General features: G+C 40.9%; 1 protein-coding gene across 1 annotated transcript in view; it reads right to left on the reverse strand.

Moving 5' to 3' along the window:
* LOC114478810 (laminin subunit alpha-3-like) overlaps positions 1-15,679 on the reverse strand; it is a 97,026-nt gene that overhangs the window by 20,398 nt on the left and 60,949 nt on the right. The window contains exon 9 of the mRNA XM_028472091.1: positions 13,473-13,563. Within this exon, the coding sequence (XP_028327892.1) occupies positions 13,473-13,563 (91 nt within the window). The remainder of the gene's footprint in view (positions 1-13,472; positions 13,564-15,679) is intronic.

Consider the following 15,679-nt stretch of genomic DNA (forward strand, 5'->3'; position numbering starts at 1 on the left):
GTAAAAATCTCCAACCTTTATTATTGTCAAAATTCCAAAAAATCAGATTGCGGGTTGAAATTGATCAATTATTATGGAATTTGACTCAGTTATGTCGGTTACACAATTATCCCAATGAGTTTCATTCGGATCAGATCTGGAGTGTCAATTCATTGCGATTTTTCTTAAAATGGCGGTGTTCATACACTTCGACTTACAGTATTTTTATTAATTGTCACAGGTCAGGTTGTCTGTTGTATTCAGCGTGCTGATGGCTCTGGGGTAAAAAAACTGTCTCTAAGTCTGTTATTCCTGGGGGTATTTCATCAAACCCAGTTTAGGGTATTAGGGGTGGAAGAGTTTGCTCTTTTAAATTTAGAGTGCTTACAGTTGTGCATATTGTGTAATGTAACTAGTTAAGCCAGACAAGTGTGGAGAAATTGAAGTGCGAATAATGATGGTGACCATGAACAGATGGAAGGAGCTTACACCTAAAACGGATATTTGGGATCAACGTATCTAAATTTAAGCCCAAAACAATCTTATCCCAAACCCAAGGCATGCCAGGCTTGCCACGACCAATGTGTGTGCAAGAACCACTTCTGCTAAACCAGGCTCCGTCCCGGGCCCAAAAGTGCAGTCCACTCATATACTCTAGGCTGTGAGGCAGCAACCGCCCCCGAGGACCCAGGGCAGCCCGCAACAGCCCCAACTCCCCACCGCGAGGCACCACACCAGCAGCAAGCTACCTCAACGGAACCCTGAAGCACCAGCCGAGACCCCCAGATCACTCTCCACCCATGTCACACAATGCGCCTTAGCTATATGTCAAAATCAGGATGCCCCAGGGGCCCCAGTCAGCCTGTCAGCATACGAGTGTGCAGCATCATGGTCCGTGCCACCAAAACCGGCCCAGCCAGTCTGCCAGCCAATGAAGGCACCCCGGTGCCGAGTCCCCTCAAACCGGCTGCCATGCAGCCCGAGATGATGCAAGGGAAGCAACCCAGGCCCCACCACCCGCTGGACAGCACAAGCCACGGGACATTGCCCCCCACTGGCGTGCGACCGACCGACAGCCGCCCCCATAAGAAGGAGACACACCAACGGCACGCACCTGACGTAGTTTAGTTCCCCAGAGCCAAGCGAGCCTGGACCCACCCATCGGCCAACAGACAGACAGCTCCACCAGGCAATCAACGGCGCATCCAATAGCCGGAACAGTGAGTGCCACCTACCAGCAAACAGCATCATCCCAAAGGGCCCTGCAACCCAGACCCAGCCTTGGCGCAGACGTCAGTATCTCCCCAGCGAGCCCACCCACCACAAGTACTCGATGAGCCCCCCAAAACCACTGGGCCAGCACCAGAAGAGGAAGGTCACCCCCACGCCCAGCAAGGCCGATATGGCCGTCGAGGACGTGCATTCAGCGTCATTTAACGTCACGTCTCCAGGACTGCGTGGGAAATTCGGACCACAAATTGCAGAACAAAATGCAGCACACAGCCTGTTCAAGGCAATAGGGAGATATGTTTGTGGGCGCATTGTTCATCCATTAGCATTAAAAGAGTTCAAATTAATACTTATTTTTTCACAAATCCTGCCTTAAGCTCCTTTAAACATAATTGATGTGCCTGTCCTCTTTTTCCTCTTGCTACTCAGTAACAATAGATGACACATCCTCTTCATGTCTTTCCAGCATTGGTTTCTATTGGCTGTTTACTCAAAGTAAAAGCTGAGAACAAAAGCATGCATCCTCACAACTCTGATCAGTAAACAGTGACAGCTGGCTTGGCTTAACCACTGCTCTTCAAGTTCAGAAGGGTTTGATCAAATGATAAAAACCAGCATGGTCAGAGATAGCTTGGGTAAACAAACCAGGCATCATGCCGTAAGCATGGTTCTATTTAGAACATTTTGATTAAATACCCCCTAGGTCTTGTGTAACCTGTAGCACCGGCCTGAAAGCAGCATTTTGAACATGTTGTGACCGAGGTGGGATGGGTCCTTTATAATGTTTGCAGCCCCGGTAAAGCAATACAGTCCATTGTCAGGGCAAAAATTGTTAGTCATGTTTAGTAACATATTTACTCATAGACCTTATTCTTTTTAAGGCTTTAAGTTGAGACTTTTCATTTCTGCTGTCTCATGTTTTCTGCTCTCCTCTCGAGGTCAGCTTCCCAAAACACATCTTATCCCTCAGACACGGAGGCATCACACACTCACATGCCTACACACACTCACATAGTCACACATACACACCCAATACACATCCATTCATACACACAAACACCATACACGCACACACCTCCAACACTCACGACAATCAGGAGATACCAGAGAACTGGTTGTTTTGACCTAAAGAAGAAACTGTCTCTTTTCACTCTCTTCTTTCACCTCCTCTGTCCTCTTTATCTCCTGGGGGGAATATACGTGATGAGTTAGAACTGTGGGCCACTCAATCATCGGACGTCCGCCCGGGCGGTCACTAATTTTGTCCATCTTTGTACTCTTTTTTATTTAGTTTTATAATAAACCTTTTTTATAAAATCATCAATGCCTCGCCTGGACTCCATCACTCAACCGGAGCAATAAATCATGTCTCCAAATGAGGTCAACCACAAATTTGCCGTGACACCATAGAGTGTAGAGAACCACCAGTGATGTTCTTGTTCATGTTTTTATCCTCCCTTAGCTTGAATGCCTTTCACTCGCTCACTGTCAGACTGTCCTGTCATGTCACACAGTGCAGTCGAGGCCACAGACAAGATCATTGTTTTGCCGTGCATCGTTTGACTCTTATATTAACTCTATAGAGAACGCCCCTCAAGGAGAAGGAGAAGGTCTCCACCACACACACCGTTGAACATCCAGGGCTCAGACATTGAGCAGGTGAACAGCTTTAACTGGAATGGCCTCACAACACTGCCGCCGTGTACAGGAAGGACCAGAGTCACCTCCTGATGAGACTGAGGTTGTTTGGGTTCAGCAGACCCCTCCTTCTGACTTTTTATGACCCTGTGGTAGCCTCTACTATCCACTACACTGTGGTCTGCTGGGGAGCGGGCAGCACTGCCCGGGACATTAAGAGACTGAACAAGCTGGTCAGGAGGGCCAGTGATGTCCTGGGTTGATCTCTGGACCTGCTGGAGGTGGCGGGTGATAGGAGGATCCATCATGAATGACACCTCTGATCCACTGCATCAGACTGCGGAGGGTCTGAGCAGTTCCTTCAGTGTCAGACTGAAACACTCAGTGTCAGACTGAGCGCTACCACAGGTCATTCATTCCCACCGCTGTACGACAGTACATTAAAACAGTCTGAGGCATCTCTGCATCAGACTGTGGAGGGCCTGTAAATACGTAATATCTCTCCTTGCCCCCACCTGTAAATATGTATATACTGTATCTGTATCCTTTAATAATTTTCTATATTTTTTTTTAATCTATATTTCTATTTATATATAACTTTATTTTATCCTCATTGCATTATTTTTGGGGTGTCTTTTGGGTTTCTCTGTGTTGCCTTCTTTTGTCATTTTTGTTGCACATTTTATTGAGCTGTCATGACAGTAAATTTACCCATTGGGGATGAATAAAGATACTCTACTTCTGGGATCCTTAAGATGACAGTGTCTTGTATTTTTTGTGTTTTGACAATAAACTAGTCTGTTTGCATCCCTGTCATTGATGGGAATAGACATTTGTTTCAAGCCTTAAAGTATGAATGATTAAGGTACCATGATCAGGATTAACTGATCCAGATAACTGTGAAAAAAAATGGTACCTATCTGGCAAAGAGGATATTTGGCACTTGGTGGAGGTTTGCACTCTTTGATTGATCTTGTTATTTATAAAATCAAGTAAGTTTACAGATGCTTGTTAGTATGCAGAGTAGTCATTGTGCTGCATTTTTTGATTAATGAGGTTTCATAAAAGTCAATGGCTACAGGTCTGCGTCTTACTACCATACCATACCATATCATTTGTATTGAGTTTTCCAGCTTATGGGGAAACCAAAAAAGGAAATTTAGAAGAAGGTTGTTCCTTTAAGCAGTTAGCTCTCACAAAGCAGTCCCCGAGTATAACTCTTGTCTGCCAAACATGGCATTAAAGACCTCCAATATCATAATAAGACAAAATATAATTGTGTCAAATACTCACGCTGACAATTTGGTGAATTGAAATAACCAACAGGGCAGGCACTAGGACCTAGAACGCAAAAAAGACAATAAAGACAGAATTGACATGAGCTCATTTTTGACTCACTGCACAATATAATTATTTGTCTAACTCACCTATAATAGGGCCCGCAGGGGATTTGGTGGTGGCCTGGTTCACGACATACCCTAAATATTATTAGGAAAAAGAAATATATGCTACCAGTGTTGTTTAAGAAAGATAATGAAACAGGACACGAAACAGAAAAGGGCAGAAGATGGATTTGACTATGCTAATGACATCAGGTTATGAAGAGGAGGAAAAAATGAACAAAATAAGCTGAAATGCAAAAAACACACACTTATGCATGGGTGAAAAAATGCTAAAATCAAAAAAATCGGTGAACCTATAGTACAGTACCACCTCACCCTAATACTGAAAATAAAATTTAAAAAAACAAGATTAATCGAGGGCACTGAAAATAAAGAAGTGAAAGGAGTGGTGAGCATGTTGTAAAAACAAAGAAAGTTGAAAAGAATCTTGATCTGTTGGATACATTGTTTATAAACCATCAGTCTTTCTTTATCTACACATGCTGTCAAAGTTCAACACTACAAGAAGTGCCATAAAAATGGATGGAAAATACAAAAGAAAATGTTTAGCTTGACCCCACTCATGTACATTAAATAATAATGGCTTGGATTTAAATAGTACAGAACCATTATTCATCACAAACCAGTCACAATAGTACCCTGCAATGTAGCCACAGCTGCCATGAGGCACACTGTCAGAAGTGTGGCTGCCATTTCGCACCTATGGCCCATCTGACCACCACCCACATTCATGCACAATTCATACTCATTCATAGAAGGCGATGCTGGTAACGTGCCTTGGCCAAGGACACAACAAATATAACATGGATAGAGCAGGATTCGAACCCCCAACCCATAGATTACTAGACGCCCCACTCTACCAATGAGCCACGGTCTCCCTCATATATAGACCTATAACTGACTGGACTTCTGAAAGATAGTAAAAATTAAATGTGTTCCATCTTAAAAAGAAAAAGGGCCTTTAAGTTCCTAATGAAGAGTAGTTTTTCTGCTGTATCTCATTGAAATCTGTTCCTCTTCTCATTGAGACCGTGAGATGCAGCTTTGAACAAACCCTCACTGTCAGTGCCCAGCTTTGTCTCCTGCGCTGTGCATTCCTGAGCTCTGTCTCTAAATGGGTTCTCCGTAACCATTGTGGAATGAATCATCTGTTGTGCACACTGCTTTATTCCCACATTCAAGTAATGATATCTATAAAGCGGATCAAGTACTTTCTCAATTAAATGCAAAGAGTCCAAATTGATCATGCTGACAGACTTTACACGTAGTTTGGGGCTTGCGCGTCAGGCTACAGAGTAGGGGTTGGCGTTTATTCAGAGGGCTACATGTGTGTTTGTGTGGATTACAGAATATCATATAGTGTGTGGAACTTTGCTCAGGTAACTTGAGAAGCAGCACTCAGACAGCCAGGGTTATATGGAGGGATGAATAATCATAGTTTCCTTTCTGTGAAAAATGTAGCATAACAGGGAGGATTATCACTATAATAAAGTAATGTGACTGATTCATTTTAGTTAGTTTAGATTACTTAAATACCAAACATGCAAATAAAGACACAAGTGGATAGAATACGTGTAACGTGCTCACTGTATTATTTAAGACAAACATGAAATCACCTTTTATAGTCACACTGTATTAGTAAATTAATTTTAGTTTAACACAGACTGGAAGAACCCACAGTAGTATTAACAAATAAGGTGCTACGTTATCAATCAATTAAATAATAAATTATGAAGAATTCAGTTAAATCATTGACCTCGACCACAGAGCATACAATCATGATTCTTTGCAATATATGCAAAAAAAAAGCACCACCTGAAAGTGGTATGTCAGGTTTTAACAAGTTCTATAGTTATAGCTACAACGGTTAGATAGACAATATAACAATTGTCATTTCTATTAAAAAAAGTGCCACCTGAAGTAGGTGTTTGACTTTTAATTAACAATAAGTCATTTCTGTTATACATGTGTAAGCATCGTCTTTCATGTGTTATGTAATGCACAGATGCTGATTTTATTTCAATGTGTGCCAAATACTATTTGCTGAAACTAGCTGATTTCCTTTCCTAATGAACGCAGGTAGCCTGCATCCTGCAGCTTTCTGGCAGAAATATTTTTATTTCACAAAAACATGATTTCTCTTTTTTTTAAAACCTACCTAAGAAGAGCTTTTAAAAGACTGCATGGTTATATCTTACAATACAGTGCAGATAAAATAATACAGGGTATAAGCAAAAACATAAGACGCAGCAAACACATATACAGCAGTTATGTTATTGCATTCTATGATCCAAATTAGCTTTAACAATAATCCAATTATCATGTGTTTGTTGTAGATGTTCCTAACTGGATTTCCACTGGATGCATATCTGCTCCGAAACTGCCCCACTGCATAACTGCAGCACAATCCCCACCGCCTCCTTCTGTGCTGTTTATCTGTTGCAGCAAAGACTCAGGAGATCCCACTAATTCACATGCAATAGTGCAATATAGCGAGCAGAAGGAAATCGACTCGATCCCGCCCTGTAGGTCTTTCGCTTTGATATTCTTTAGATAGATTTGTATTTGTTCTTGGCTGTCTTCCAACATATACAATACAATACAAATAATAAACATTAATTTTAACAACCAAAAATGGAATGTCTATCGAAGCCTATCCCCAGAGAACATGGAAGACAGGCTAAAGAAATGGAATTAGCTTTTCCCTAGAATGTCCTACATGGGACACACACATCAATAATCTAGTGGCATCGACCTTTTTGCACCGTTTGGCTGTGTTGGAACCTCCACAAGATTTGTTACAGAAAGTGCAAAGCTTCATTGTTGATTTATTTTGGGATAATCTCCACTGGGTACCGCAAAGTGTTTTGTTCTGACCAAAAGAAGGAGGATAGGGATTGGTTTGTCTATTTAGCGGGAAGGCAGCGTTTAGTTTCTACAAAGTTACCTCTATGGTCCTCAGATTTTATCGTGGAGGCTGGTTGCAGATGTCTTTTTTGGTCAGGTTGGTAACTTGGGATCTGGGAAAACGCTGTTTTCTGTTGATTGTTCCAACTTCAATATGAACTGTTTGCCACTTTTTTATGCCAATGTGATGAAAGTGTGGAGACGGAAAGACAGGACTCAACTACATCCCTACACTGGCTGCTCAGAGAACCAATACTCCCAGGGGCACGTCTGGGAACTCCTTTGAAAGAAGTTCCATCAATGTCTGCAACTTTCTTACAGAAAGGAATAACAACTGTTCAACAACTGTTGCAGATGACTGGGGCACACCTGGACAACACTGATGTCTTTGCCATGATGAGTGTGTGTGCATGACGAAATAACTGACCAAAATGATTGAGTGAGAGCGCGAACAATTTCATGTGAACAGTTTCATTGGTCCAGCTGGTCTAATGTGACGAAACTCAATTTTATTGTGGCGTTAAGCTTGAAAACTGGAAAAAATCCACAAATTAGCCGAGTCATTGTTTAAGCCGCAGGGTTCAAAGCGTGGGAAAAAAAGTAGCGGCTTATAGTCCTGAGATTATGGTATATACTGTACATTCAATACGAGAATAATCCACCGTGGGGCAGTAATTAGTTCAGCAGATTCCTTTCTAGTAACTGTCCAGGATTGTCAATTATGAGGAAAGATGTGCAATGGTAGTTTTAGAGGAATAATTTTTCCAATTTTGAAAAGATTAAGAAATACATTCACATTTTACTGAAATGTCAATAGGCAGAGCAACAAGAAGTATTTTATTTTTCAAGTAAACTAAATAAATGCTTAAATTGCATAATTTTGTGAACAACATAGGAAACAGACAGAGATTCAAAGCCACTACTTTTCCCATGTGTACTGTGAGAAATGCTGAGTGCTTCTCTATCTGATCTAGGACAGGAACTGTTTTCAGGCCACCACCATACAAAATAAAAAGTTTAGTAAAATGTTATATGTTATAGACTTCACTGTGCCAGTTCCATTGGTGGATATCTCATTTTTGCATGAAACTAGCACTCAAAATGTATTTATGTATGTAAGGAATTACTAATTTGTTGACGTTATTATTTTTTGTTGGAAAATGTTTTTTTGAGCTTTGAGACCAGATGTATCACATATGATACAAATTAAAACTCATAAATGGAATATGATATTGGAATATTTTTATTTTTTTGGTTGTTCATAAGGAACAATAAAGGATCCAGTTTCACAACACTGGAATTGTTTAATGATTCAGGCTTTACAGGGTTAAAACAATATACGAGAGACATCTAGTGTTTTAGTTGAAGTTCAGTTTGGTCATCAAGGGGGTGCTACAAGAGAAAAATGCAATTTTAGGGGGAACTCCAGACACTTTTTTTTAAAAATATTTTCAATTAGTATTTTCTTCAAGTTTATTTAAATTTGGTGCCAGACAAGTACAAGTTCGTCAACTCGTCAACTAATTGCTTTAAAAATTTGTACATGGATTTTCTGAAATGAATGGCTGGGACGTGAAATGTCCTCCAATTTTGGAATGACCCATAAAGTGTCTGGTTAGCTAAACATAAGAGGCTCTGAATATAGCATTATTAGCCATTTAGTGTTTTTTATGTATACCTTGTTATGCTCAACACTACAGTTGTGTGGGTTGGTGAATGCAGTCAGTTAACTGAGACTTCTTGCCTTGATTTGTTAGATGTTAAACTTTTTGAACATCCCTTTGTTCCCTTTGATCCCTAATAAACATTTTCCAGATTCCTGACACGCCCACTGCATGTAAATAGACCCAATGAGCTTAGGCTGTGAATGAAGGCAGTCTAAAGTCTAAAGTGATTCATTTACAAGGGGGCGGACCGGGCCAAGGTGTTTATTCGATCAGATTATTGCAGTCTTTGGATCGGCCGCATTTTTCTGTCCGAGCAAAAGTAAAAATAGATTTTTATTCTCATACATTTACATTCACTTGTGTGGTAAGCCCAATTTTTTAAAGCTACTGTAGGAACTTCTTACATTGAGAAATGATGAGCGCATCAGTCATCATCATCTGTCATCAATACCCTGTAAGCTGTGAGTGTGATGAGTTGCAGGTTTAAGGAAAATAATGAAAAGTGGACTTTGAGTGTGTCTGTGATCCCACAGAGAGTCCTGCTTTACAACCACGGAGACAAGATGTTGTTTGATTCCAACGTAATAAGCTGTTTTAAATTTAAAATGTTCAATGCCTGATGTGACCGAACCAAAACTGAAGTCAAGCATCAATTCTAAATATGTGTGAATCTTCATCCTCTAATACACATTTCTAAAGCTCAAATACAGAGCAAAAAGAAGGTCCAGTATCCTCTCAGAAAATTTTGAATTACAGACTTCTGGTCGGGCAACAAGATGGAGTAGCCGCCCTTTTCCACCCTCCCACTAAATAAACTTTTACTGTTCTGTATAGCTTGACTGAAAGCAATAACTGCTGCTGACATTGAACAGCATTAATAACATTTTGTGCTGAGTGAGAACATGTCTATCAGATCCAAGAAAGAGGAGCAAAAAAAGGAGGACTTGGCCGCGAGCACCATCATGGCTACGCTAACAACATTGCTAGCTGATCAGAATACTTCTCTCTTGTTGGAATATAACACTGCCTTTTCCAAACTTGAGAACAAGCTCGATGGCATTCAGACCACACTTTTGGATCAGCAGCGTCTCTCTTTGCTCGAGTTATCTGTTGACATAACGAGCCAGGATGTGCTGGCCATGGATACCAAGCTAACATCCGTGGCTGAGGAGAATGCTAGGCTGAAAGCTAAGCTCATAGCTTTGAAAACATTGAAGATCCACACCCAACAACGCTCTTCTCTCAACTCCTAGTCAAAGTTTTTGGTGGACATACGTTAACGTCGGCCCCGGAGCTGGACCATGCCCATTGCTTGCTAACAGCTAAGCCAGGCTTCCACAGATTTCAGGCCAGGGAGCTGGTGGTGTGGGAAGCTCACAAGTTGAGAGGCAAACTGAAGTACAAAGACTCTCCAATCCACATTTTCGAGGACTACTGCCCTGGAAGAACAGCAAACAGTGTATCAGGATGTTATGAGAGAGCTCTGCAACCTAGGCCTCAAACCAGCCCTCCACTACCTGGCTAAGCTAATGGTTATGACCAAGGGTGGAAAGAGACAGCGGCTCGCATCTCTCAAAGACACCCAAGATTTTGTCAAGTCCCACGATCAGTGCAGCACGGGCTCTAAGAATGGCTAGTCTCATTCAGTTTTGCTTTACCAAGACTATGTTTGATGCTATGTGACTATTCTACAATGCACTGTCGGAGAGTGGTAATTTAATATATTACCCTCTCCCCATCTCCATAAACAGTGACTGTGTTGAAATAGTGGACAGCTACAAATTCTGAGGCACACATATCATGAACACTCTCTCCTGGACCACAAACACAACATCTTTCTACCACTCTGCCATCAAGAGGATCTTAACATACAGCATCACAACATGGTACGCCAAATCAAAAAAAAGTGATGTGTACATCGCATCATGTAAAAGCAAATTCTACCCCAATAAACAGCATGGTAACGGTGCCTCAGCCCCCTCCGGGTTGGGGGCGGCGGGGCTCCCATCATCACGCTGTCACCTGGGGCGAGCAGCACAACATGCCCTGTCCCGCCGACAAAGGGCACCACCTTGGATATTGCGGACAAAATCAGGGGGATACAGGCTGCAATTTGCATCTATCCCTCCTTGGTTTGCCGACATAATACACTCTCATGCCCAGGGAGACATGGACCATGTTTTTCGCTCCCACGGTGTCTCAGAGCAGTTTCTACTCCAGGTATTTTCTGGTCCCAAAACTGGGGGGGGGTACTGGACAGGGGACAGGTACTCACACTACCCTAGATTAGATTTACAGGCTCTGAAGAAGTGTCTCAGAAAATACAGGTTCCACTGGCGAGCCTTGGTTCTTCTGACGCACTGTGTACCTATGGGCACCGTTACGTCCAGGAAGGTGGTCTCCACAGATGCCAGCCTAACGGGCTGTGGTGGGGTCCAGGAGGGATGGTCTGTGAGGGGTCTGTGAGATGCGGGCCTCCGGCGCTCTCACGTAAATCATTTGGTGCTTTCAGCGGTGTTCCGCTTGCTTCCGTTTCCCATGGGACATCATGTCCTGGTGAGGACGGACAATACCACGACCGTACGTCAACCGCCAGGGGCGGGCTGCGTTCCCGTTGGTTGCATTTGCTGGCACGCAAACTGATCCTGTGGAGTTGTGGTCGTCTCCTCTCATTGTGGGAGATGCACGAGGTTGACCTATTCGCCGCAAGGGAAAACACGCGGTGCACAATGTTCTTCTCTCTGCGGAACACGGATGCTCCCCTCGGCGTAGCATGCTTCTTTACTGTACGTATTTCCCCCATTGGCCCCGATACCCCCCACTCTGTCCAGGGTGAGGGAGCACGGCCATATACTGATCCCGGTGGCTCCGATTTAGCCTGCCATGTACTGGCTGGCGAAGATTTACCAGTTGCTACGTGCTCCACCCTGGCGGCTCCCGCTGCGCGGGGACCTGCCTACACTTAGACTTATAGTGGAGATAAAGAAACTGAGTGTACAAGAATGCATTGACATTTTGTCTCTCAAACAGTTAACTAAAACAGGAATTAATTAGTGGAAAATAAAAAAAAGAATAATATGCTCCTGTTCGGGGAGATTTTGCACTGTTCATAGTGCTGAAGACCTCGATGCACAGTTCACAGCAGAATGGCACTTTAATTAACTTCTAAACTAGCACTTCCTAAAGCTGCTGTTTAGTTTTCAGTGTGCCACTTTATTTTTTCTTGCACTTATGTTACTGTGTTAATGTCACTTGATGCACAGCTTGCCTTTTGTTCTTTATATTATTATTACCAAATGGCAGAACAAAAACAGTAAGTAATTCAAAATAAAAATTGTTTTCATCCTCTTCTACAGTTTTCTCTATTGTGTGCCATTAGTAAACATTGACATGTTTTTAGTGTTGAATAATTTTTTTCAACGTCTTTGTTGTCTGTGTGTATTTGATAAATAAACACAATGACTGATACATTTCTCTTTAAGTTTTTTCACCAAACAAATAGATAAGAGCATTGGATTGCATCGAATCGTAATGTCTTAAAATGTATCGTTAGTGAATAAAATCATAACCCGTGTATCGATATGCGTATCGGATCGCCTCATACGGTAGAGATGCACACTCCTAATATATATATACAGTATATATATATATATATATATATATAAATATACACATACTGTATATGTATATATAAAATGAAATTAAATTAGACAATTTACTTGTGCTGATGACTTGTGTTAAACTGTGCTGGGAGCACGAGCACACAGTTTAACTCTATAACATCTAAAAACAACTGGCAGCTATTTTTACTCCAGGGAACAGCCCTGGACCAATAAAACAATGTAAACATTAGAGGGGCTCAAATTAGCAACAATGCCAGCACTGATGGCGCTGATGTCTGTGCACTGGTGCCGCTAACGTCTGTCTAAAACAAGACCCTAATGCCTGGCTTTAAATAAGACTTTTGTTTTGGCATATCTCATTAGTCCCATGTACAAGGGTCAAATAACTGCATAGGGAGACTGCAACTGTATCAGTTTTTCACTGAGCTGACAGTTTTCCTTTTTTATGGTTATACTTTATGATGATCTGATGAGCAGACAAAAGGGTGAAAGCTGTCAAAGTTAAACTCCATCTTGTTCCACCCACAACATGATGTGCTGGTCAACCAGAGGAGCACCTTCAGCACCAGGCTGATCCTACCACGGTAGTCAACAGATTGCCACAAAAAACTATTCCTGCCTGTGGCCAAAAAACTTCACATGTTCTAATTTTAACCCAACAGACTAAAATCAAAATACATCCAATTCTAATTACAAGTGCAAATCAGTCTCCAACAACTTTTTGGTTGTACACTGTAGGAGTGTAGATCACACTTGTACATACTATTATACTTATATTGTCATGCAAAACTATATTCAATTTCAAATGTTAATATAATTACTGATTTTGACTCTATGTTTACATTGTAATCATATACCTTGCCTTATGTTTCTTTTTTCACCTTTGCTATAATGTCTTAACCTTGAGAGCTATTGTAACAAAAGTTATTATTAAGTAAATTCTTATTCAAGTGATAGAAATTAATTCCCTTCTTAACTAAACTGAGTTTAACAGTTTAATAGTTTTATATTGTTGACAGACTTACGTATACATCCTGCAGGTGACTCAGGAGACACTCCATAAGGTCTGTAAAAGCCCTCAGTGCATTGGTCACAGTTCACTCCAGCAGTGTTGTGCTAAAGGAAAACATAGAAGCACTGTAACAAATTGAATTAGAAGGACCTTTTTTACAGTCATGAAGGAACAATGTTTTAGAAAAACAATAATGTCTAGACTAGTATTACTACAGGGGATGTAACTACATACAGGTGCATGGCACTTGTTAGTTCATAGTGAACTACACTATACATTTGTTTAGTATAAAGAGCATATAGACCAGGGGTACTCAATAGGTGGCCCTCAGTCCGGATCAGGCTCCTGAGCCATATATTTGCATATTTTGCGTTGTATGTTTTAGTAAGGTCATTACATGGTGGCAGCACATTTACTTATGTTGTCATCATGTAATGTCTAATAGACAGACATCCATAAGCTTCAGAGCAGCTTGTGAAATGGATTCCTTTTATTAAACAGAGCACTATGAAATGACTATTGTCATAATTAGTGCTATATAAATAAAGTTGAATTGAATTAGACAGTCTCTTGTCTCTGTTCTGTTCAATATGTACTCTGATATTCCATACACGGCAATCTCCAATGTGCACAACCTGCCCCCGCATGTTTTCTCAGCAGTGTTGGTCAAAAACCCAATAAATGGTGATGAGACTGAGTTAAACGGATATCTGTTGTAGCGATCCGCAGAGAGAAAAGCTGATGGACGCATTTGCGGCAGTAACGGCTTGTTAATGGGGGTACTAGGGTGCCACCCTCTTTGAAAAGCTTCAGGAATACAGACAATTTGAGATCCTAAATATTAAACATACATCATTTGGTAATGCCGGATTTAAAATTGTTGACCCATACAGTGTGTGTCCGTAGTGGCTGACAATCTGCCAGGCAGCATTCGTAATTTTCTGTGCCTATAGATTGTAGGGGTGTCACGCTACTTCGGTTTTGGGGTCACTGTTTGAATTTAATTTTAATTAATTGATTATTTAAAAGGAACAATGCACATTAATAAACAAACATGCTCTAAATGAGCCAGATTTAGCCAAAAGAGGTTAGTTTTCATCTGGTGTCCCTGGTACGAGTTCAATACAACAGGAATTAGCAAAAAAAAAAAAAAAAAAAAGTGCATCATTCTAGGTTATTTTCATTTGTTTTTTAACAGACAGGTGCAAGTAACACTTTTTTCAACAAAGTGCCATCTAGAGCTACCTGGAATAACTTGGTATAAGCTGTAGAGTCATTATGCACCACTTAAGGTACTCAAGCTTAAAACAAATTAAAAAAAAAACATTAAAAAAGGTACTCAAGCATTATTCTGGTTTCAAGTTTATCTTAAAAAAATGAGTTGGTCTACATCAGAAATAGGCAACTGGTTCTAAGTTTATGCACGGCCATAAGTAAACGTATAAAATGACAGAAAAATACACAAAACAAAAGCAAGAATGCATTAAAAAAAACTGTACATAGAATTACAAGATTGCAGGAAAATACAGTAAAAGACAAGAGAAAAACAAAGAGAATTTTCCAAAAACCCACAAAACTACTCCATAAATGAACAAAATGAAAACAGAAATTCACAAAATTACTCAGAAAAATATATAAATACAGAAAAAGACAACAACAGTACACAAAAAGACAAGAAAAACATGAAAAATTACTATGCAAACCCGCAGTACAAACAAGCAAAATAACAAGAAAAATACACAATACAGCTCGAAAAAACATTTTACAGGAATATAAGGATAACAGAAATTCACATAAACAGAATGACAGAAAAACACACACATTACTATAAAAACTATTTTTTTCTTTCCTGCGTTAATGAACATGTGGCCGTCCAATCAAACAAACACATTGTTGTGGCCCCGCTGTGATAAAAGTTGCCTTCCTCTGGTCTACATCACCAGTAGTCAGGGCAGATCTGTTTGCAGTAACTATGTCACCTGCCGTTGAGAAAACTCTCTCACTGAGGTAGCAGGTACAGCCAGGCAACAAGTCCTGCTCAACAACTGCGCGTGTGCGCTTGTAAAGGGCCGGAACCCCCGTGTGGCTTATTCTGCGCATGGGATGAGACATTGTAACACGGCTCAAGCACTTTTAATAAACACTTTTAATAAATAAAGCCTGGGTCCACTACTAATGAATATGGATGCATACTGTAGCTGTTGAAATGTATAATAGCTT

The sequence above is a fragment of the Gouania willdenowi genome, chromosome 17, assembly GCF_900634775.1.
Source record: "Gouania willdenowi chromosome 17, fGouWil2.1, whole genome shotgun sequence".
NCBI lineage: Eukaryota > Metazoa > Chordata > Actinopteri > Blenniiformes > Gobiesocidae > Gouania > Gouania willdenowi.